Genomic DNA, 23,587 nt, shown 5'->3' with positions numbered 1-23,587 from the left:
TTTTTGAAGTGGTTATGAGGAAGGTTGATAAAGGAACGGCGGTGGATTGTCTACACGGACATTAGCAAGGTCTTTGACAAAACCCCACGTGGGAGGCTGGTCCAGAAACTTATGTCACTTGGCATTCAGGAAGTACCGTAGATTCCGGACTACAGAGCGCACCTGATTAAAAGCCGCTGGCTCTAATTTTAGAAATAAAATCAATTTTTTAATTGTAAAGGCCGCACCGGATTTTAGGCCGCACCGCTACTTTTAAATATACATACGTATCGGTAACACAAATTACGTTGCATATACTTTTTTACTGAACAGCACGAACAACATTCCAATATCTCCTAGCGACTGGTAAAAATATATATACTGCAGCCTACCAGGAAAAGTTATTGATCGCCTTTAACTTAAAAGCAGCGTTTTCGCTCGGGTCTGACGCGCTTGCGTAACGCGATCGGGTCTAATCGGGTCTGACGCGCTTGCGTAACGCGATCGGGTCTAATCGGGTCTGACGCGCTTGCGTAACGCGATCGGGTCTAATCGGGTCTGATGCGCTCGGGTCTTGCTTTTCTTCGAGTATTTTCCATGTTGATGAGGGTGAGTACAAATGACTGATTTACAATAATTTAATTGTGAAAGTGCGCTTGATTTATCGTACAATTTCATTGGACCTCTGTGAACTACTCATCAATTTTATTGGTCTACTGTTACGAGGCAAAATGTTTACAAGGCGGCATGAAAAAAAACCATGTATTAGCCGCTCTGGATTAAAGGCCGCAGAGTTCAAAGCTGTTCAAAATGTGGGGAAAAAGTAGCGGCTTATAATCCGGAATCTACGGTAGTTGTAAACTGAAATCAATATTGGTTTAGCAGGAGAATACAGAGAGTAGTAATAGATGGTTGTCTCTCTGACTGGAGGCCTGTGACTAGTGGTGTACTGCAAGTACTTGTGCTGGGTCCATTGTTGCTTATCATCTACTGTATATTAATGAATTTAGATAATAATGTGGTAAACTGAATCAACAAATTTGTGGATGACATTAAAATTGGAGGGGGGCACAGTGGACAGCAAGGAAGGCCATCAAAGCATACACTGTGATCCAGACCAGGAAAAAAAAGGGCTGAAAATGGCATATAGAATTTAATGCAGTCAAGTCTACAATGTTGCACTTTGGCAGGACAAACCATGGTAAGAGATGCACACTGAATGGCAGAGAACTGGAGGAGTGCAGTTGAACAAAGGGATCTGGGAATAGATCCAACATTCCTTGAAAGAGATGTCATAGGCAGATAGGGTCCTAAAGAAAGCTCTTGGCATATTGGCCTTTATAAATCAGAGTGCTAGTGCAGAATTGGAATGCTGAATAAGAAGTTGAAGAAGCCGAATCGAGAATATTGTATACAGTTCTGGTCACCTACTTTCCAACAGGAAAGATATTAATAAGCTCGAAAGAGCACCTAGAAAATTTACAAGAACATTGCTGGGACTAGAGGACCTGAGTTATAGAGAAAGGTTGAATAAGTTAGGACTTTATTCCCTGGATCATAGGAGAATGAGGTATACCTCCTTTGGAGGTTTGCAAAATTATGAGGGTTATAGATAGGGCAAATGCAGACTTGTTCATCCAAGGTTGAACAAATCTAGAACTAGAGGTCATAAGTTAAGGGTGAAATATTAAATATTTGAGGGGAACCTGAGGGGAAACCTCGTCACTCAGAAGGTGGTAAGAAGTAGAACGAGCTGCTAGTGAAGGTAGTGGATGCAGGTTTAATTGCAACATCTAAGAGAAATTTGATGGAAGTACATGGATGACAGGGGTATAGAGGCCATGAACCTGGTTTGGGTAGATGGGACTAGGCAGAAAAACAGGTTGGCATGGATTCCTTGGTCAAAGGGTCTGTTTCTGTGCTGTAGTGTTCTGTGACTCTATGACTATAAAATCAAGAACTGAATTCTAATGTTGTTCTATACCATCTTGTTTACTGCAATCAAAAGAATAAACCACCACTCGATGTTAGATTCTTGTTAAGTATTCCACCTTCATTCCTCCTACCACCATCATACAAATACTCTCTCTCTCTCTCTCTCTCTCTCTCTCTCTTATATATATAGAGGCTCTTTGGGGCTCATCTTGTTTAATATACACAATTTATTTTCACTTCATTTCCCCTGTACCACTTTCATAATTTTATCTTTCTCTCCACTTCATCACCAACTTTCTTATTCCACATTCCTCCATATTCATATTTCATTGGCTTCCTTTATTTAAAAATTATTTTGCTTTATTTGTCCAGTCCAGATGAAAAGTTTTGAACACAAAACGTAACTTCTTTTCCAATTTCCGTAGAATTCATCACCTCTCCATTAATGAAGTGATAAAGCTCTAACGATAACACTAATGAATACAGAACATGGAAGCAAAACAATACCCTTTGGCCTATGGTGGCAGCACCAACCTATCTGCCAGCACATGACCTAAGTATATTCTTCCACTCCTTGCCTGTTCATATGTTTTTTGAAATGCCTCTTAAACATCACTATCATATTAATGCTTCATATCACACTGATCACCAAAAGGCTTATTTAACTCCACCAATAACCCACGCCTAAGCTTATTTTCGCCTAGCATCAAGTAACATCCTGGTAAAGATTGCAGGATGATGAGGAAAAGCAAGTGGGTCAGTTTACATCTCTTAGACTACATTAATGTTTATTAGAGCATTCCAATCACCTTTCAAATATCAGAAGCTCAGGAAAGGCAAAGTTTTTAGAAAATGAATGATGAGTAGCAGCACTGATTAAAGAAAATGTTAAGAGATGGAGAGAAAGGATATAGTGGAGGGAGCGAAGACAACAACTGTGGTTAAAGCTCAGACAGTTGAGTGAACACTTTACAGGTCACCTGTGAGTGAGAGAAAAACATAGAAGCTAATATTCATAGAGAGAACAGAGAATTGCAAAAAAAAGTAGGGTGATAATAATGGGGATTTGAATTATCTCAATGTAAAACTGGATAATAAGGAAATTGAGAAAAGAGAGAATTTCCAAACTATGACCAAAGTAATTTTCTGGAGTAGTACGATATTGGCCCAGTGACAAAGGAGACAAGACTGGATAGGGAATGAATTGGGTCAAGTGTACTAAATGGTGGTGATGGGACAATAATGAGAGGGATTATAACATTTTAAGATTTAGGCTTGATAACAAAGGAGCAATCTAAAATAAAAATAATTAGAGCTAAGGCAATTTTAATGAGAATGAATCTGACCCAGATGATCTGGACCAAAATATTGTCAAGCAAAAGCAACAGTAGCACAATGGGTGATTTTTATGGAAAAGGTTGCCAGGTACAGTTGAGGCAGATTGCCACGAAACACAAATAAAGAACAATTCGGATTTCCCGGATGATAACAGAGGTAAAACAAAAAAGGAACTGCTTATTGTAAGCAGTTACAAGCTGTCCTGATGAAGACAGCCCAAAATGTCGTTTACTCTTTTCCATAGATGCTGCCTAACCTGATGAGTTCTTCCTGCATTATGTGTGTGTTGCTTGGATTTCCAGCATCTGCAAATTCTCTCCTGTTTGCTTATTATAAGGGTTGGGTTGTAAATACCTATGAAAACCAGACTGACTACAAATGAATGAGAGTAAGTAAAAACTAAGAGAGTGCATTAGAGAACATTGGCTGCAACATTAAATCCAAATGTGTTCTATAGGTGGATAAACAGAAAAAGAATAATATATGAAAAAGCAGGAATATTATTTTGGAAATGAATGTGGATGCTGAGGGGTTTACGAAGACACTAAACGAGTACATCAACAGGGAAAAAAATGGTTCCAAAGTAGTACTGAAGAATAGTTGAGACAGCCGATATATTTTTAAAAAATTATAGAATGTTGGTTTTGGAAAAGTTGGCTGAACATAAAGTAGATACATCACTGAATTATTAAAGCAAGTCGGCACAGATTTGTTCAGGACACAACGTATTAGATCAATTTGACAGAAATTTTGATAAGGTGACAGACAGAGTCAATGTAGCATGCAAGAATATCCTGAAGACTGATAAAATGCTGCTAATAATCACATCAACAAAGTTAATACACATGGCAAAAAAGAGCAACAGTAGCATGGATATGAAGTTGGTTAATTATTGAACAATAGTGCAATGGTGAATGGTTTCTTTTCAGACACTAGGTATATAAATAATAGCATTCTCCAGGGATTGAGTTTTTGGGACATCTTATTTAATCTATATGAATGACCTATACTTGGGGTATAAGCCACAATTTCTCAATTTGCAAAAGATATAAAATTTGGTAGTACTTGAACTGCAAGAAGAATAGCAATACATTGTAGCAAGATATAAACTAATTGGCAGAATGAGCAGGCACATGGGAGTTGAAGCATAACACAGAAATATGAAACAATTCATTTTAATAGGAAGAATGAGGGTAGGCAAGATACTTTTCAAAAGGCAGTGCAGGGGTAGGGAAACATGAAGATACAGTCATAGAAAGTGGCTGGGCAGACTAAGAAAGAGTAGTTAACAAGGCATAAACAATTTGGACATTATTAATAAAGACACAGGGGTCGAAAGGAAGGGATGATGCCAAACTTTTATAAAAGAGGTTTGACCTTACTGGGAGTATTTGTTCTATCCTGGTCACCTCTGTACAGAAAAGATGTGGAGACATTACTGAGGTCCTAGAAAAGATTTACATGAAAGATTCCTGGAATGAGGGACAGTGGTTCCTAGGAAAGAATACAGAGGCAGACACAGTTTTCTTAGTAGAAAATAAAGCTAAGGAGAATGATAAACATATATAAAACAAAAAGGGAATCTGGACACAGTGGATAGTGGAAAGCTGCTCCCATTGATGAAGGGTTGAGAATTAGAGATTATAGGCATGAAATAAACTGGGAAGATTAATTGTAACATGAGAAAAACTTTTTTTATTTCAATACATGGTTAAAACCTGGAACGTATTCCCTTGAGTGGTGGAGACAGGTTCCAATGAAACCTTTAAAGAGCGAATTTGATAAACATGCAGTAAAGAAAAAAAAAGAAAAAAATGTTAAGATGGGGGGAGCCATTTAGGGTGGAATTAGTGAATTAGAAATAACATGCCAAATAGTCTTCCTAAAGGTGTAACCATTATTTTAAAAAATGCACAGAGCACTAATGAATTGGAAACCTTCCTTTCCATTTTGTATCACCAAATGCAATTGTGTTGACCTATTGAAAGTGACTTAAGACATCTCTGAAGATTAAGTAACAAAAAGCAGTGAAATAGTTAACCTGACATTTCAACAATCCGCAATGAAAATGCTTTGAGAAAGAAACATAATTATTTCCCTTCTCACCTGATGACAGATCTTTATCCAATGTTGTCTGATCCAACTGCATTTCCTTACAACTTTCTTTTTCAGGACTCATTACAGCAACATGGCCAGACTCCTGTTTCTTCACTTGTCCATTAGAGTTTTCATCGACATTGATACCATCTGTAAGAGGCTCTGCTGCAGTTGTTTCTTTGGCCAGAGGACCACTGAACATATTTTCATCAACTGGACATTTTATCTTTTTAGATCGAGTTCTGAACTGATAGACACTGTAGAAGATAATGACTCTCAGGTTGGAATTGTCTTGGATAAAATTAGCTATATTCTTATGAACAATTTCAGTTACCAACTGATTTGATATTTTATTTATTCATTATGATATATAAGCAATCTAAGATTGTGAATTAATATTAAGTTTGAGATTAACACGGAAATATCAATACTTAGTTGACAGCTATTTTACAAGTATTTATGACATTCAAGACTACATTCAAAACCCAAATGTAACACTTGCATTGCAGTGACATAGTAATTAAAACATGTTGCGAGATTAGCTATCAAATTTTACCGCAGATGTACTGATTCAGACTTATAAAGTACCTTTTCACAGACATTCCAGATTTCCTCTGAGTTACTTTTCTTTGCTTTTGCCAATTCTCCAATTCGGGAGTTGATTCTGGAGTGGGTTTTGTGTGATCAATGGTTTGAAAATCCTTTCCTTGTTTCCAAAGTGAATATCGACTTGGCTGAAATTTTTCTACGAAGATGTCCATGGATATCTTAACCATGTCCTTCCTACATGTGCACTAAGACAAGAAGAAATATTGCATTTAATAATTATATATGGTGCCCAAGTAATTTTTCATATTCAGGACACAGGCTCCATTTACTGATGATGTGAATTATGTGGAATAGGTGGTGGATGTTCTTGATCTGCCAAAGCAGTTTGGTACAATAAAGCAGTCTGCCACATCTCATCAGTGGTCAGTTAAACATTAACCATCACAGTTAACAGAGTCATATGGATCAGCTTGGGTTTTCCTCACAAAAGGACTTAACATATGTTTGTCCTCACAACTTCCTTCACTGATAAAAGCTTTTTATTTTTTCTTTTATAATTCAAATTCATCAACTGCAACATTTATATGAGTAGAAACAAACTTGTTTAGTTGGTTAACAAGAGCTATATGCACTTATCTATCTACCAGTAGTTGCAGTCTTCATCATTTTCTTGATCACGAATGCAGACAAGTAGCTTATAAAACAAAACAAATACAGGACTCCTAAAATACACATGATTATTTTGCAGCACAGGCAAGGGATTGGAGTGTTGAAGCATATAACTCCTTGCATGAGATTTTTGTATCAATGGTAATGGAACAGTTTGGGATAGATCCCATGTACAGTGGGTTTTTTTTAATACAGGTTTTCATACATAAATATCTATCTAGAGCCATGGGTTTTGAACACATCTTCTGTTTAGAGAACAGACTTCTCATCCATTTCTGCAATCTACACACAAAAACACATGATCCAATTTAACATTACAAGAATTATATTGTTTTAGTTCTCCTCATCTTTCCCATCAAATGAATTTGTTCACTAATGCCTGCATTAAGACTCTTCGGTCTTGGAGAAGGGTTTTGGCTCAAAACGTCAACTATGCATTTCCACAGATGCTGCCTGGCCTGCTGAATTGCTCCAGCATTTTGTGTATGTTGCTTTGGATCTCCAGCATTCACAGAATTTCTTGTGATTTGGACTCTCATTTCATTTTGAATTGCAATGTAAATACAAATCCCATTTCCAGAAAAGTTGGGATATTTTCCAAAATGCAATAAAAACAAAAATCTGTGATATGTTAATTCACGTGAACCCTTATTTAACTGAGAAAAGTATAAAGAAAAGATTTTCAATACTTTTGCACCTTTCGCTGGTAACAATCAGGATGGTCATTTTCATCTTTGACACGGAGAACTTGACATCCGTTTTTTCCGAAAACTAGCTGAAATGTGGACTCATCTGACCACAGCACACGGTTCCACAGTCTTTCGGTCCATCTGAGATGAGCTTGGGCCCAGAGAACTCGCCGGCGTTTCTGCATAGAGTTGATGTATGGCTTCCTCCTTGCATAATACAGTTTCAAGTTACATTTCTAGATGCAGCGACAGACTGTGTTAAGTGACAATGGTTTTCCGAAGTACTCCCGAGTCCAGGTGGCTATAATTGTCACAGTAGCATGATGGTTTCTTAGGCAGTGCCGCCTGAGGGCTCGAAGATCACGCACATTCAACAGTGGTTTCCGACCTTACCCTTTAAGCACTGAGATGTCTCTGAATTCTCTGAATCTTTTCACAATATTATGTACTGTAGATGTTGAAAGACCTAAATTCTCTGCAATCTCGCGTTGGGAAATGTCCCTTTTGAACTGACTAACAATTCTCTGACGAATTTTGGCACAAAGGGGTGAGCCACGACCTATCCTTGCTTGCAAAGACTGAGCCTTTGATGGATGCTACTTTTATACCCAATCATGATATCTCAACCAGCTACCAATTAGCCTGCTTAATGTGGAGTCTTCCAAACCGGTGTTACCTGAATATTCTGTGCACTTTTCAATCTTATTTTAACTCTGTCCCAACTTTTGTTGAGTATGTTGCAGCCATCAAATTCTAAATTTGTGTATATCTACAAAATACAATTAAGTTGGTCAGTAAAACTATTGAAAATCTTTTCTTTGTACTTTTGTCAGTTAAATAAAGGTTCACGTGAATTAACATATCACAGATTTTTGTTTTTATTGCATTTTGGAAAATATCCCAACTTTTCTGGAAATGGGGTTTGTACTTCTTAATGTAAAGGTGCAGACTAAAAAGCAGCCCATAGCAAGTAGACATCACCAAACTAATGGAGGTATATCAACTATGTATGATAATCCTTCAAATTATGCAAACTGTCACCATCTCTACAAAATTTCTTCCTTCACTCCCTTCTGTTCATTAAGACATATTTGAGAACTTGGCTCAGAAATTCTCCTTTCATGTCTCTTCATTTCTATATTTTCCAAAATAAAGTCTTATTTTTTCCCTTTGATCAAACTTTTATAATCATAGTCAGAATATCTCCATATTGTTGGCTCAAAGGCAAATTCAGCTGACGGTGCTTTTCTGAAACCTCTTCTCCAAAAACACAATTTAAGCTGTCATTTAGTGGTCAGGGTAAATTTATGAACAGGAAATATAAATGCAAAACCTTAATTTTACAAAAAACATGTTTTAATGCATTTGGAGAAGCTCCTTCAGGATAAAAGTAAACCCATGACAGTTGAATAGGATATCTTCAAATCATCCAAGGGAAAAGAACAGCAAACCAAACTGGTGAATGGGATGAAAGGGTGAAATAGTGTACTCAAGCCTACTAATAAACTTGAATATCTTGGTATTTTTTCTGTCACTAACACAAACTCAGTGGCCACTTTATTAGGTACAGGAGTGAATTGGTGTGGTCTTCTGCTGCTGTAGTCCATCCACTTCAAGGTTTGACACGTTATGAATTCAGCTGCTCTTCTGCACACCATGTTGTAATGCATGGTTATTTGAGTTACTGTCACCTTCTCTAGTTTGGCCATTCTTCTTTGACTTCTCTCATTAACAAGGCATTTTCACCCACAGAAATGCCAGTGTCTTTGATTTTCACACTATTTTCCATTTGATTTTCCCGGCATTCTCTGTAAACTCTAGAGACTGTAATGCTTGAAATCCCAGGAGATCATCAGTTTCATAGATTCTCAAACCACCCCATCTGGCACCACAATCATTCCACAGTCAAAGTCACTTAATTCACATTCCTTCCCCATTTTGATGTTTGGTCTGAACAAAAACTAAACCTAAACCCCTTGACCATGTCTGCATGCTTTTATGCACTGAGTTGTTGCCATATAATTGGCTGATTAGATACTTGCATTAATAAGCATGTGTACAGGTATACTGGCCGGCTGGTGGTGTAGTGGTATCAGCGCTGGACTTCAGGTGGAGAGGTCCTGAGTTTGAATACTGCCAGCTCCCTTGCACGCTCTCCATCTGTGCCTGGGTTGAGTGTCGAGCTAGCAACTCAACCTCATTAAAAAAAAACCTGCAGAGGGATGGGCTCCACCAGTTTTCAGATGCCCAAGGCACGCCGTACGATGAGATCACCAAATAGATCACCGACGACTCCACCAAGAGTTAAGGGCGCGCACACGCACACACACACGTACGTATATCCAAAAAAGTAGCCACTAAGCTGTAAAAATATTAAGTTGTGTATCTATTGAATGAAAATTCAATAGGGCAAAAACTGGCTTATGTATAACTCCTACAAAAAATATCAAAAAGAATAACAGACACAATCACATCTCAAAGCTTCCCAGAGTATCGAGATTGTGGAATTAACATTTGGCAAAAAATGCAAAGAAATCAGTCAGATTAGAGCCAGAAAGAGGTAACTGATCATAGAACAATGTTGATGAATTAAATGTCCCTTTCTCATTTCCACATTAATAGTCTTTGTGCATCACCACCACACCAATACCATATCTCAAGCCTATTTGACATCCCTCCAAATGAAAAGCTGAAGCTTAATGATCAGTCTTTTATTTTCCATTCTACTTAACATTGTTACAGCTGCCTTATCAATATGTTGGTGGAACTTAGCAGGTCACTATGGAAGTGAGTAAATAGTCAATGTTTCGAGCCAAGACCCTGCTTCAGGACTGGAAAGGAAGTGGGAAGATGGCAGAATAAAAAGGTGGGGGGGGGGGGGAGGAAAGAGGATAGTGAGAAGGTGACAGGTGAATGCAGGTGGGTAGGAAAGGTAAAGGGCTGGAGAGGAAGGAATCTGACAGGGGAGGAGAGTGGACCATAGGAGAAAAGAAAGGAGAAGGGGACCTTGCAGGAGGTGATAGGCAGTTGAAATGAGGTAAGAGTGGGGAATAGAAGAAGAGGGGAGGGGGAAGGAAAAACTTATGACCAGAAGAAGAAATTGATATTCATGCTATCAAGTTGGAGGCTACCCAGACAGAATATAAGGCATTGCTCCTCCATCCTGAGGGTGACCTCATTGTAGCACAAAAGGAAGCCATGAACCAACATGTCAGAATGGGAATGGGATCAGAATTAAAATGTTTGGTGACCAGGAAGTTCTGCTTTTGCCAGATAGAGTGGAGGTGCTCAACAAAGCGGTCCCTTAATTAACAACGGGTCTCACCAATGTAAAAGAGGCCGCATCCAGAGCACCAGGCACAATAGACGACCACAGCAGATTCACAGGTGAAGTGTTACCTCACCTGGAAGGACTGTTTGGGGTCTGAATGGAGATGAGGGAGCAGGTGAATGGGCAGGTGTAGCACTTTGGCCATTTGCAGTGTTAAGTGCAGGATATAGGATCCCTTTGGAGATGGTTAAAGTGGTTGAGTGTGAAGGTTCATGGAGTGGTAGGTTAGGACAAGAGAAACTCTATCACTGTTAAGGCGCAGGAAGAAGGGGTGAGCACAGATATTCAGCAAATGGAGGAGATGTGGGTGAGTATAGCATCAATGGTGGAGAGAGGGAAACTCCATTTTTTGAAGGAGGACATCTCTGATATCCTGGAAAGGAAAGCCACATCTTGGGAACAGATGCAACAGAGGCGAAGAAACTGAGAAAAGGAAATAGCATTTTTACAGGAGACAAGGTGGGAAGAGATATAGTCAAGATAACACTGGAAATTTGTAGGAATTAAAATATGTCAGTCAACAGTTTCTCTACAGAGGTAAAGACAGAGAGATCGAGAAAAATAGAGGAAGGTTTCGGAAATGGACCAGGTGAATTTAAGGGCAGGATGGAAGTTGGAGGTAAAGTTGATGAAACTAATGAGCTCAACATGGGTGCATGAAGTAGAACTAATGCAGTTGTCAATGTAGCGGAGGAAGAGGTGGGGAGAATTACTAGGAAAGGCTTGGAAAATGGACTGTTCTATGTAGCTAACAAAAAGGCAGTCTTAGCTGCGGCCCATGCAGGTTCCCATGACTCCCTCTCAAATCTGGAGAAAATGGGGGGAGCTGAAGGAAAAATTGTTGAGGATGAGGACAAGTTCTGCCACATTGAGGAGGGTGTTGGTGGAGGGAAACTGGTTGGTTCTTTCATTGAGAAAAGTGGACAACTATAAGGCCTCCTTGATAGGGGATAAAAGTGTATAGGGACTAGACATCCATGGTGAAAATGAGGCGGTTCAGGGCTGAGGAATTGAAAGTTAGTGAGGAGATTGTGAGCATGAGAAGTGTCACGGATGTAGGTGGGAAAGGACTGAAGGGGGATAGAATAGAGTCAAGGTATGAGGACATGAATTCAGTGATGCAAAAGCAGACTGAGCCAATGGGCTTATCCAGACAGTCAGGTTTGTGGACATTGGGTAGGACGTAGAAGCGAGCAATGCAAGGTAAAGGAACTATGAGCTTGGTGGCAATGGATGGGCCCATATAGCGGACATTCTGTTTAATCTTAACCTAATAGTTTGGAAAATAAATCTGTTCATTGCAGTGCATGTGGACATTCCATAGAATGTTAAATAGTGGCCAGAAGTCAATAAGTTAAGACTGTGAAACCAAGGAGCACAATGACAAATATGGTAACCCATTACCAATCTGGGTACAAAATGTCCAAAATTCACTCTGAACTAGTATATACAAGTCTTTCCTTTTCCTGCAGGAAAAAACATCCACTACATTATTAATAATATGGACACAGGAATTGTTTGGTTTTCAGAATTGGCATCCAAGAGGTTTGCAGAGCAGCACTAACTTTAAACAATTATGAAGTGCAATTACAATGCATCAGGATCTTCTGCTTAATTTTCATACAATTAGATCTGAATAGCAATGTGCACAGATGAACAATAAACAGATTTCCACTTTGTATTTGAATCTTTATTTCTTTCTACTATAATATAAACCTGTGACAAAAAAGGCCATTCAGAATTCCTTACAATCTGGCACAGCATCATTATGTATTTCTATTCCTACAAACAGGTTTGGAAATAAAGCAGAATACAATAGATTTTCAATTAGACTTCTGTTTTAGTGGTATCAGGCCTATGCCCTTTGATACAATTCCTTTTTGTCCTTAACATAGAAACTGCCATAACCCATCTGAATATATCACTAACACGGCACACACAAAATGCTGGAAGAACTCAGCAGGTTACGCAGCATCTATGGAAGTGAATAAACAGTCAACACTTTGGGCCAAGACCTTTCATCAGGACTCACGGTTGACCTGCTGAGTTCATCCAGCATTTTGTGTGCGCTGCTCTGGATTTGCAGCAATTTCAAAATATTTTGCGTTTTTGAATATATCACCAAATAACATAAATCTTATTTTGAAAACAGTAAGACAAGTGGATTTATTATGGGCATTAATAACTTATAAACTGTATAAAAGTAACATTTCATCTTTTATGCATTTCTTTAGCACCGATCACTGTTGCTCAAGTAACATGTAATCAGTGTTACTGCCAACTCCATGACTAACCACTGCTCCAGGATTTGACCCAAAGAGGTCTTATAGTCCCTTGAGCAGTTATTGAGTGCACAACTGATATAGGAATTTCTGCATGATGTAACTTCCTCATCAAAAGTGCAGCTGTTTCTGAACAGTTCATAGGTCACATAATGATGGATGAAAAAGTGGCATCTCAGGAGCCTTATAATGTTGTAGTTACGACTTCCTTTACCTAATAATGACTCCATTAAATTTTTCTTGGTAGGCCCTGATGTTCCAATTAAACCCCACAAAGAAGCAAATCAGGTACAGCCTGGTCCCAAAACAACACATTCTTTTCAATTAAAACTTGCAGCTGTTTCATATTCATCCTCATTCAATACAGCTCATGTACAGCATACAAATTCAGCTGAATATAAACGCTAGAATAGTAACTTACATTTGCAAACCAAACATTTATTTAATAAAATGTCTCAACATATGGGAAACGTACAAAACAAGACTTGATACCAGTTCACAGAGAGATATATTCAGCTAAATGACAAGACCCTTGGTTAAATAGCAGGCCTTGAATAGGATTTATGAGAGATCCAGGGATGGTAGTTCAGCGTTGAGAAACTTGGCAACCAGGGGAATGCCCCCAAATAGAAAAAAAATTAAAATCAGACAAGTTTAAAAGACCAAAAATAAAATAGCTCCAATATCTCTGAATATTTGTAAAGTGGGATTTCCTTTAAGAATCAAGGATCCAGTCCTTTGGGAAAAGGAATCTTGGTGGCCTTTAACCTACTCAGTTTGTCTAGTTCTGTCTTCTCTTATGACAGTGATTGTTTTCAGTCCCTCTCTCCTACATGCCCCATGATTAGCTATTACTGGGAAGTCTTCACTCTCCGCTACTAAGATTGTTTAAAATAATTCTATGAGTGAAGGAAGGAGTAGCTAACATGAGAGGATACAGTTTTAAGGTGCTTGGAAGTAGGTACAAAGGAGATGTCAGGGCTAAGTTTTTTTACACAGAGAGAGGTGAGTGCATGGACTGGGCTGCTGACGATGGTGGTGGCAGCAGATACAATAGGGTCCTTTAAGAGACTTTTGGATAGGTACATGGAGCTTAGAAAAATAGGTCATTTCTAAAGTAAGTACATGTTTGGCACAGCATTGTGGGCTGAATGGCTTGTATTGTGCTGTAGGTTTTCTATGTTTCTATGAAATCTTTGTTTTTTTTTCTCCTTTCCCCAAAAGGAGAAATACTGATGAAAAATTCATTTTCTGAGCTATTGTGGGTTGAAATAGTCAAGGAATTACGGTATATAATACACTAAACATGGCATGAGTTAGTAAATGGTGTCGAGGAAAGAATGATGTATACTTGAACAATGGTAACATGATCAAATGGTGACTTCTTTTAAGATGAAAAGAGGAACTAAATTGGCTTATTTTAAAAAGTATTTTGTTGTCTTTGTATTCTCATCTACATGCTAAGTTGATGTGGAAGGTAATGGGCATCATAATGGATTACTACGTACAGCGACTCAAAAGTAAGATTTTCAGTTATGATTGCCAGTTGACCAAAACTGTGAACTGACAAACAAAATTAGACAAATGTAGGGTGACAACATCTCTGGTACATGTAAAATGATTTTTAAAAAGGAACACACAGTTGATACTGCAACAAAATACTAATATAATGACAAATTATTCCAGGCGTATGCTTTATCATTTACTGAGAGTTTTTGACAGAAGTAAATACAACTTCCACCAAACAAAACAATACTCCCCCAGCATTCTAATTTATGGGATAGCTTTCTCGACAAGCAGAAACACAACAATCATCCAAATGGTCCCTGATAAGTCAAAAAGATTTCAATGCTTCTACACATCATATTTCTGCAGAGCAAATTAAAGATACCAATGTATTCTGTTTGTGCTTATGACATAGCAGTAAAGAACCATCCTTAATGATGATTGCCTAGCATGGTTACTTCTCAAATTCAACAAGATAGGAAATTATTAGAAGAAAATAGCCAAGCATTTTCTTGGGTTTTGCCACTTGCTACAACACAGATTGTCACCACTTTGCCTCAGCAATCAGAGGTTTACATACTGAACGCACAACTTGATGACAGGTTGATACAGGCAAACCTATTACTTCACTTTACTGTTCCATCTAAGCTTCACGGGTGTGTGGCAGCGCAGTAACTGAAATGTTCCCATGCACATAGCCTTTGTTGCCGCAGCGCTGGAGTTTTCTTTTATATAATGTTAATATAATTTTGAAATTATGCTAATATAATTTTGAAATCTATGTTAATATAATTGTGAAATACCTTATCGTTTTGTGCTAATAAATATAATCCATTAATGTTCTAAATAACAAACATACCACAACCTTTACTTTCAAACATTTTAGAGCTTCAACATATTTACACTGTCAGTGCTTCAAATTACAACACTGTTACAAATTGTCACAAACAATAAACTGTGGCGGCCCGCACACACGGGACTTGAACTACCGACGGGAGCCGTGGGCAGACAAGCGGTAGCGAGTTTGGAACTACCCACTCGGGACGGACCTTCCGGGGACAGTCTGACATCACGTCCACCTCTTGGGTCACAGGGGCCCATGGGAGGGGAGATTTAAGCGCACGATTTTGAATCAGTAAAGGCATTCTGAGTTCAGCTCTCTCTGCCTCCATGTGTTTCTTTAGTAGTGCGTTGCGTGTGACTACAAAACACAGAATGGAAGTTGGTACCTCTCTGTTAATAAACCACCAGCCCACTGACCGTCGATGCCATCTAGTCAAAACACTTTACTTTTACCATTGTGCGTATCATTAGTTTTGACTGCCTGACATCATTTACTTGTGCTGAGTGTTGAGGTTTGTGTTCTAGCTTGCTGTGAAAAATTCTATATTGTGACTTTTTTTGGCACGTAATCTTTCAAAGAAAAATCACAATCTAAAAAGAGTTTTTCAATTTAAAAATTGTTTCTATAAAATTGCTTGCATGACTGTGGTTATTTTATTAAAGTTACACATTTTTCACCTTATTGCATTTTTCAAAAATTATTATTATTATTTTAGCATTCTCAAATAATAATTAGGATGTCAAAAAGAAAAGCAGAAGAGTTAAATGCTTTCAAGAACAAAGCTTGAACCAAATTAAAGGAAAATGACATATGCAACTCGAAAATATTGAACTATCGTCTTTGCGCCAAAAACATAAATTAAAAATTGGCAATATTTTTACAGACCAAGTATCTGCCGATGTTGTATACACCACTTGTGTGGAAACTAAAATTGGGGGCAAGATCAATAGTGGAAAAAAATGGGAAGAATGAAAGTTTGACTGTACTTTTTTCCACAGATGCTGCTTGGCCTGATGAGTTCCTCCAGCATTTTGTGTGTGTTGCTCGGTTTTCCAGTATCTGCACAATTTCTCTTGTTTGTAATTTGATTACTACTCTGCAAAGTCTCTTCTAGTGATGTCTAACCTGAATAAGTTTTAATCTTCCCTTCAGTGAAACCCTCTCTCACTCTCCCCCGCTGTGATCCCTGCTTTCACCAGTCCTGCTGAGGGGTTTCGGCCCGAAACGTTGGCTGTACATTTTTCCATAGATGCTGCCTGGCCTGCTGAGTTTCTCTAGCATTTTGTGTGTGTTGCTCATATTTCCAGCATCTGCAGGTCTTCTCTTGTTTGTGATCTTAACCAGAAAATTCATAAAGATGCAGATACCAAGTTACTCAACCAGAAGAAATGTGGAATTATGCACTTGTTAACTGAAACTCCAAAAGATTGTGAAGCAAAAGTAAAACAAGATGCACAAAAGTGGACTAACTCTGACTTAGTCAAAGTGGTAATTGATATATTATCTTAGCAATTAATATTAATGTTTCTGTACATTCCATGCAAGAAATTCCTGCAGGTGGCCAAATATGTAAATATACCAGAGAGATGGTGCAGTAAAAAGTAAGCATTTGAACTTGCTGAGCACATCAGCTTTGTGCTTCAGAAACAGGTAATGGAAAAATTGTGGAAAACTGTTTTCCATACGCTAATTGCTGACAAATGCACAGACATTTCTGTACTGAAAATGTTAATTTTGTATTTTAAGTTTCATCTGTAAAATGAAATTTCCTGTAAGACTATGCTTGAGGATATTTTGAAACTACAGATATCCCCCGCTATCCGGAAATAGAGCTTTCCTGTGAAACTTTTTGTAAGCCGAAATGGTATAAAGCGAAGAGCAATTACCATTAATTTATATGAGAAAAATTTTTGAGCATTTCCAGACCCAAAAAATAACCTACCAAATCATACCACCAAACACATAAAAACTAAAATAACACTAACATACAGTAAAAGCAGGAATGATATGATAAATACACAGCCTATTTAAAGTAGAAATAATGTATGTGGTGTAGTTTCACTAAACAGAATTGGGAAGACAGCAAGCACACTGGAAGGTTGAGAGGTTACGCTTAATTACGTCCAGTTTTACGCTAAGTGTAATACCCTTACGAGCTCTCTTAGGCTTTTCTGATACCTTAGGACACATCTTGCTAATGGATGCACAAAATAAATCGAGATAAAGCACAGATGCTCACTGACACAGTTCAAAGCTATGGCTGCTTGATGCTGAGTGTAGTTCCCGGGGAAGGAGCTTGGTAGCGCCACTCTCGCTGCTCGGGGTGCGCACTGCCTCTATAACGACTCACTGCAAAACAAACACTGAATGCTATTTTTGCTTGTCGTCTTTTTTTGTAAAAGTGAAAATCCTCTTCAGATTTCTTTTGGTTAGCGAAAACAGGTACTAATGCAGGTCTTTTGTAAAAGCGAAATGGCGTAAAGCGAACTTTCAAAAAGCGGGGGATACCCTGTATCTGCTTGTGACAGTATCACTTCTGTTGTAGCAATAAAACAATTACATTAACACCAATCTTGATATTCAAAAAGTGGTGATGTTTACGTCAGAAAGGGCAAATGTTATGTTTGAAAAGAATAATAGTGTGGCAGCAATTCTTCGAAGAGAAATAAAGCATCTGTCTGAGCATTGCACAGAGAAGCCTTGGGATTGGACTATGCATGGATAAACATATTAATTATGCAGGATACAGAAACATTGCTACAAACAATGTATACAATGTACAGCAGGTTGCCAGTTAAAAAAAGAAAGCTAGAAAAATTAGCTAATGTTACAGAATGTGATGTTGTGTCATTTAGATCACCAAACAATGTAAAATAGCTGTCACGACATTTTACCATTACTACTTCAATGAGGAATTACGAAGTTTTAATCCAATGTTGCTAAGAGCAAGTTAATGAACGTAACAATCCAATCAGCAACTACTGCCTTAAGATCTTAACCAATCCACAGTATCGAATAGCATTAACTATCCTTAATGATGTTTTAGAAGATCTGGCATCTCTTAGTAAATTACTTCAGAAAAGCTGTTTGAATACAATTGAAGCACTGCAGTATGTAAAAACAAACATTAGCAAGTTAAGGTCACAGTATCTTGGTGATACCGTTTACTGGAGTGACCAAGTGAAAGGATCTGCTTGCATCTATAAATTCTGACATCCATTCGGTGCCTGTTAATTAATTCAACGTATGTGTAATCTCTTGTATAATAGATTTCTGACAATGAGTTAAGAGAATGGCAAGCTTTTGAACCTGTTGCTATTGCAAAGGCAACTAATTTTAAATGTGCAAAAGAGAATGTTGTATCACTGACAAAACAGCTACTATTACAAGCTACAAAAAAAAAGTATTGCCTCAAAAATGTCGCAGCAATACTATGATTTCAAATTTGTTGTTTCTGAGAAAGTTAAGGCTGGTTCAATTAAGTCATTCACTGATATGTTGAACTACATGCTTAGAAATGGAGAATTTCAAGAACAATCAATTTTTGTTGTATCATTGGAACATTTCAAGTTTCTAGTGCTGACTGCAAACATGGATTCAATTTTATGAATTCAATCAAATGTAAATCCAGACTTTGTTCCAGACAGGAACATTTTTTGATGATCTATTGAGGGTTAAGATACATCTTTTATCTGGATGTGAAATTAATCTGGACTGGGTTTAGACAGTGGCTTTGTAATAAAGACAGACAAGAAAAAGTTTACGAAATGTGGAAGATTTTATTTGCTGTATGTATTTCATTGTACCCATTCATTAATAAATAAAATCAAAAGTATGTGATTTTTCCATTTTCATTCTAAATATTCATAGTATGTATACTACAAAAAAACACATCTAAAATGCCACACAGATTTCAGGCCATGTAAAAGTTTTTTGCTCAGAGGAATGGTTGGGCTGCACAACTGTAAAAAAAAATTAGAGGAAGCATTTGTTGGACTTTACATAAAACTAAACAAAGCAGCAAAAACCTGTTGAAGGATCTAGTGCTTTTCTGGTATATATGATGAATAAACCTGTTGAACTTCTTCAGGTTTCAAGCTGAAGCATCAGCTCACAGATCCTGTGACGTTACACTTGGTACAGAAGCCACAAACCCATTTCCTTATTTGGCTGAGAGAAAGGCATCTAAACGTTTGAAAAGAACTGAAAGATTTTAACAGGTGGCAAAGACTTGATCTGGAAAGCTCAGGACCCGATTACATCACAAAAAGGTTATCTTTTCAGATACGCCTAAAGTCAACACAGGAAATATAGTTATCTGAGTGACACCTATAGTATCTTTCAGTTAGCAAAGCATTAATTCCATGCCATAAAATTTAGCTATATTTCAACATTGCTGATTCAATATAACTTACTGAACTTGAATTAAACTAAAATGTACTATGATTAAAAAAAACAAAAACACCAACTTCCATGTTAAGTTTAAAAGTCTGTTTGCCAAGTCAACAACAATAACACAGTGAAAAACTTCTCTGCACAAGTATATACCACATTAGTTTAATACAACAATGAAAATCAGTTGCAACGCACACAAAATGCTGGAAGAATTCAGCATGTCAGGCAGCATCCTATGGCATTGAATAAAGACTTGAGATTTCAGGCCGAGATCCTTCTTTAGGACTAGAAAGGAAGAATGAAGATGCCAGGATAAAAATAGTGGAGGGAGGGAAAGAAGAACTACCTAGAAAGGTGATAGGTGAAAAGAGCTGAAAGACTGCGTGGATGCAGGTGATCCCTGCTGGCCAGCCTCATCACTCACTTGGCTTCACTTGTCATTCTTTAAGTACTCCTCCTTCCCTTCCCCCCACTTTTTTATTCTGGCGTCTTCTCCCTTTCTTTCCAGTGATGAAGAAGGGTCTCAGCCCAAAAGATCAACTGTTTAGTTATTTACAAAGATGCTACCTGACCTGCTGAGTTCCTCCAGCATTTTGTGTGTGTTGCTCTGGATTTCCAGCATCTCTTATGTTCATAAAAATTAGTTATTTTTTAAAAAAACTCATTGGCCTGAAATCTTAAATCTGTTTCTCATTACACAGTTGATATCTTAACTGCTCAGGTTTTTCAGTGTTTTGTCTTTATTATTTTCTGTAGAGGAATAGTCTGAAGGTAGAAAAAAATCAATGGCATGCAGAGCATGGAGCTAACAGAATAAAGAACCCTAATCTAATTTCAATGCAAAGTATTCTGAATTATACATTGGGCGGTGTATCTTTAAACAGATTTTCTAAACAGAGCAAATAATGAAATAGCTTTCTACTATCATTCTACACAAATTAATCAAATAATTCTTACTTTAAGAATCCATTAGACACTCTGCTTGTGCCTCAGTTTCTCTGGGTTCACTTTACTTAAACCCATTTTATAAAGCCCAATCTAAAACAACTTAAAAGGTCTTAACCAAGGTTCATGTTTAGCACTAAATCTGAGATACTGTCAAGACAAAAGATTATTATTGATCATTTCTACACATACCTTGCAATATTTCTGAACAGCAAGCAACAGTAAACGATGCATAAAATCAAACTGAGAAAATAAACATGCTGATCAATTTACTGTACGTGAAAAACACAAAGTCAACAGAAAATACTATCAATATAAAATTATGTGAAGTTTCATTCCTTAGGCTTATTAAATATGGTCAGCTTTGTTAAATAGTCAGCAAAATGCCGACAAGATGTCTGTACAAACTGAATAGCTGTGAGATTTAAAAGTATTGAAACTAATGCCAAGCTTAAGTTCGCCAACAAACTACAGCTGTGTTCAAGGTGATGGTATTAACTTCCAAAATAATAATACTACGATAATGCCTTGCAAAAATATTCAGTCCCAACCCTTTATTCACATAAATGGGCATTACAACCAGGATTCTGATCAATTTAACTGTGTATTTTTATTTGTGAATCACATCCTCCTTTTTCACAGTAGAATTCAAAAAGAAACAGTAAATTGTAAAGAATACAAAAAATTTTTAAAAATCTGAAATGTCAGCAGTTCAAAAGTATTCATCCCCCTTTGCTCAGTACTTTAGCTGAACCGCCTCTAGCAGCTATTTCAGCTAGAAGTCTTTTTGGATAAGTCTGTATTAGCTTTGTACAATGTAATGGAGCAAGATTTTCCAATTCCTCCTTGCAAAATTGCTCAAGCTGCGCCATGTTGGTTAGGGAACATCCTGTATTTATGTACAAATATGCCCCACTCTCTATAACTGTTCCATTTGAATTCTAATTTGGCCTGAACTCACTGCATGTAAAACCATGAGAGATTGATTATGTGCTTAATAAAATATGCTAGTAATTCAATAAACGTCAATTTACTACGGTTTTGATTTAGAAACTTGAATACCGTAAAGCAACAAGCTAATGGAAAACAATTATACCTGACAAATCAGATCACAAAAGCATAAGATCATTAGTAAAAATCTCAGCATTAAAAATGTTAACAACTAAACCAAATTCTCTAAAACCAAAGCAACTTACATCATTTACAGAGGACCAAAAATGCCCAATATGCAATATAACTTATTTTTGGTATGAAAAAAGCTAAATTTTGATTTGGTCATATTTTGTATATCAAAAGAAATATAATAAAAGATCAGAGGCAACTTATAAGTAATAAAAGCTTCAGAGGTATTAAAATTAGCTTCCAATGTGATGCTCCTCAGCAAATAATAGGTATGTTGCAAACTGACAAACAGATTTATCTCCAAGTTACCACAGATAAATGTTAATTTATATTGATTATAAGTCCCATACATACAAAGAAATTGTCAGGGAATATATCAGCTAACAATATTGTTTACAAATTAATGGAATTCCATAGATAACTTGACTACATCTTACTTCCTCTGGGGACACAATTACACTCTCACATTTTGTTACATCTATTCTGACAAAGAAACTTTCCACATCGGTGGTTCCAAGATATGTTCAAGTTTGCTTGATTGCATTTTCACCTCCATTATAGCCAATTTCTTGCACTCTGGCTCTGGACACTGCTCCCACACAGGATACAGTTTCTCTTACCCTTACCTTCCAGGTAACAGACCAGAGTATCTTCCATAACCTCCGCCACTTTCAGAATGCAAATAAACCATTCCAACTAATACATGGAGGTTGGTTGTGTGCTTAATATTTAACCTTATTCTACCTGACATTTTACCTCTTCTCTTTCAAGCCTAAATCTTCAAAAACATTTTCCAAGTGACACACCAATTCACATGTTTCTCTTCCTATTCAGCACAGTGGATACAAAAGCAGATTGGGTTACAGATTCACAGAGCACTTTCATTTAGTATGCAACAATGATCTTCCAGCTGGCTGTTGGGTAAACTCTTCATTTTACTCACATCTGACTCAATTACAGGCTCTTGCTCTTAATTTAATGAAGTTTAATATATATGTGAAGAAAAGGACCTCAACTTAGTACTGTATATCGTACATTACAATCAAACAAGAGCCAGGCAAGGCATCTCCAAAATGTTTGAGTCTTATCCCCTATCTTTAATGTTCAATGGGTGTAGGAGCCATGTATCTATTTTCTGTCTGTATTGTACCACATTTATTATGGTCATCTTCCACCCGTCTGGAACATAGGTAGAAGCAAATGAATATAGTTATGTATCCATGCTTTGGGTTATCCAGCGAGAGTTAGAGTTAGCCAGGAATGATTTTTTTTTGTTGTTGACTGCTTAAGTATGCAAATTTCAGTAATTGGAATGCTAATTTAGTTCAACTGCTAATTATGCTTCAAATCGCTTACATTGCTATTTAGAACGCTGAGTTACGCTGAGTTAAACATTAAAATCACAAAATTTTTGTTAAGTTTTTTATTGTTATAAGATTGTTCGACTAGACTGGAATTGTAATAAAGGATCAAACCTACTTCTTCCAATTTGGAACTTTGTTATTTGGAAGCACATCATCTAATGTCAATTACCTGTCGATTAGTCCCTCAGAGGTTTTAGTTTGTTTTCATGTAACCGCTACAATGAGACTACCATCACTGAGTTGCAAGCCAGTCATACCCTGGGGTGCACCACCATAAACTCAACTAGACCAGCCACCTAAATACTTTCACTATAAGAGCTGGTCAGAACCTGAGTATCTGTGAAAAGGTATTTATTGTCTGACACACCATAACCTTCAAACATCTATAAGGCACAAGTCAGATGTAACAGAATACGCTGCTTGCTGGACTAATGGATATATAAGCCAAATTTACCTTATTGTTACTGTTTTAACTTGCAAAAACCTGAAATAATTCCAATGAATATTTACTATTCTTTCCAACATCATTGTGCCTTTCCTGA

At 37.3% G+C, this 23,587-nt stretch overlaps 1 protein-coding gene across 6 annotated transcripts in view; it reads right to left on the bottom strand.

The window, feature by feature from the left end:
- The window catches only part of LOC140729074 (lysine-specific demethylase 4C-like), a 373,937-nt gene that overhangs the window by 228,829 nt on the left and 121,521 nt on the right, over window positions 1–23,587 (bottom strand). For all 6 annotated transcript variants that reach the window (XM_073048378.1, XM_073048374.1, XM_073048377.1 and 3 more), the window contains 2 exons: window positions 5,938–6,143; window positions 5,359–5,606 (listed from right to left, as the gene is read on the bottom strand). In XM_073048378.1, the coding sequence (XP_072904479.1) occupies window positions 5,359–5,606; window positions 5,938–6,143 (454 nt within the window). The remainder of the gene's footprint in view (window positions 1–5,358; window positions 5,607–5,937; window positions 6,144–23,587) is intronic.

The sequence above is a fragment of the Hemitrygon akajei genome, chromosome 6, assembly GCF_048418815.1.
Source record: "Hemitrygon akajei chromosome 6, sHemAka1.3, whole genome shotgun sequence".
In the NCBI taxonomy this organism is placed as follows: domain Eukaryota; kingdom Metazoa; phylum Chordata; class Chondrichthyes; order Myliobatiformes; family Dasyatidae; genus Hemitrygon; species Hemitrygon akajei.
This window is presented reverse-complemented; position numbering and strand designations above follow the sequence as displayed.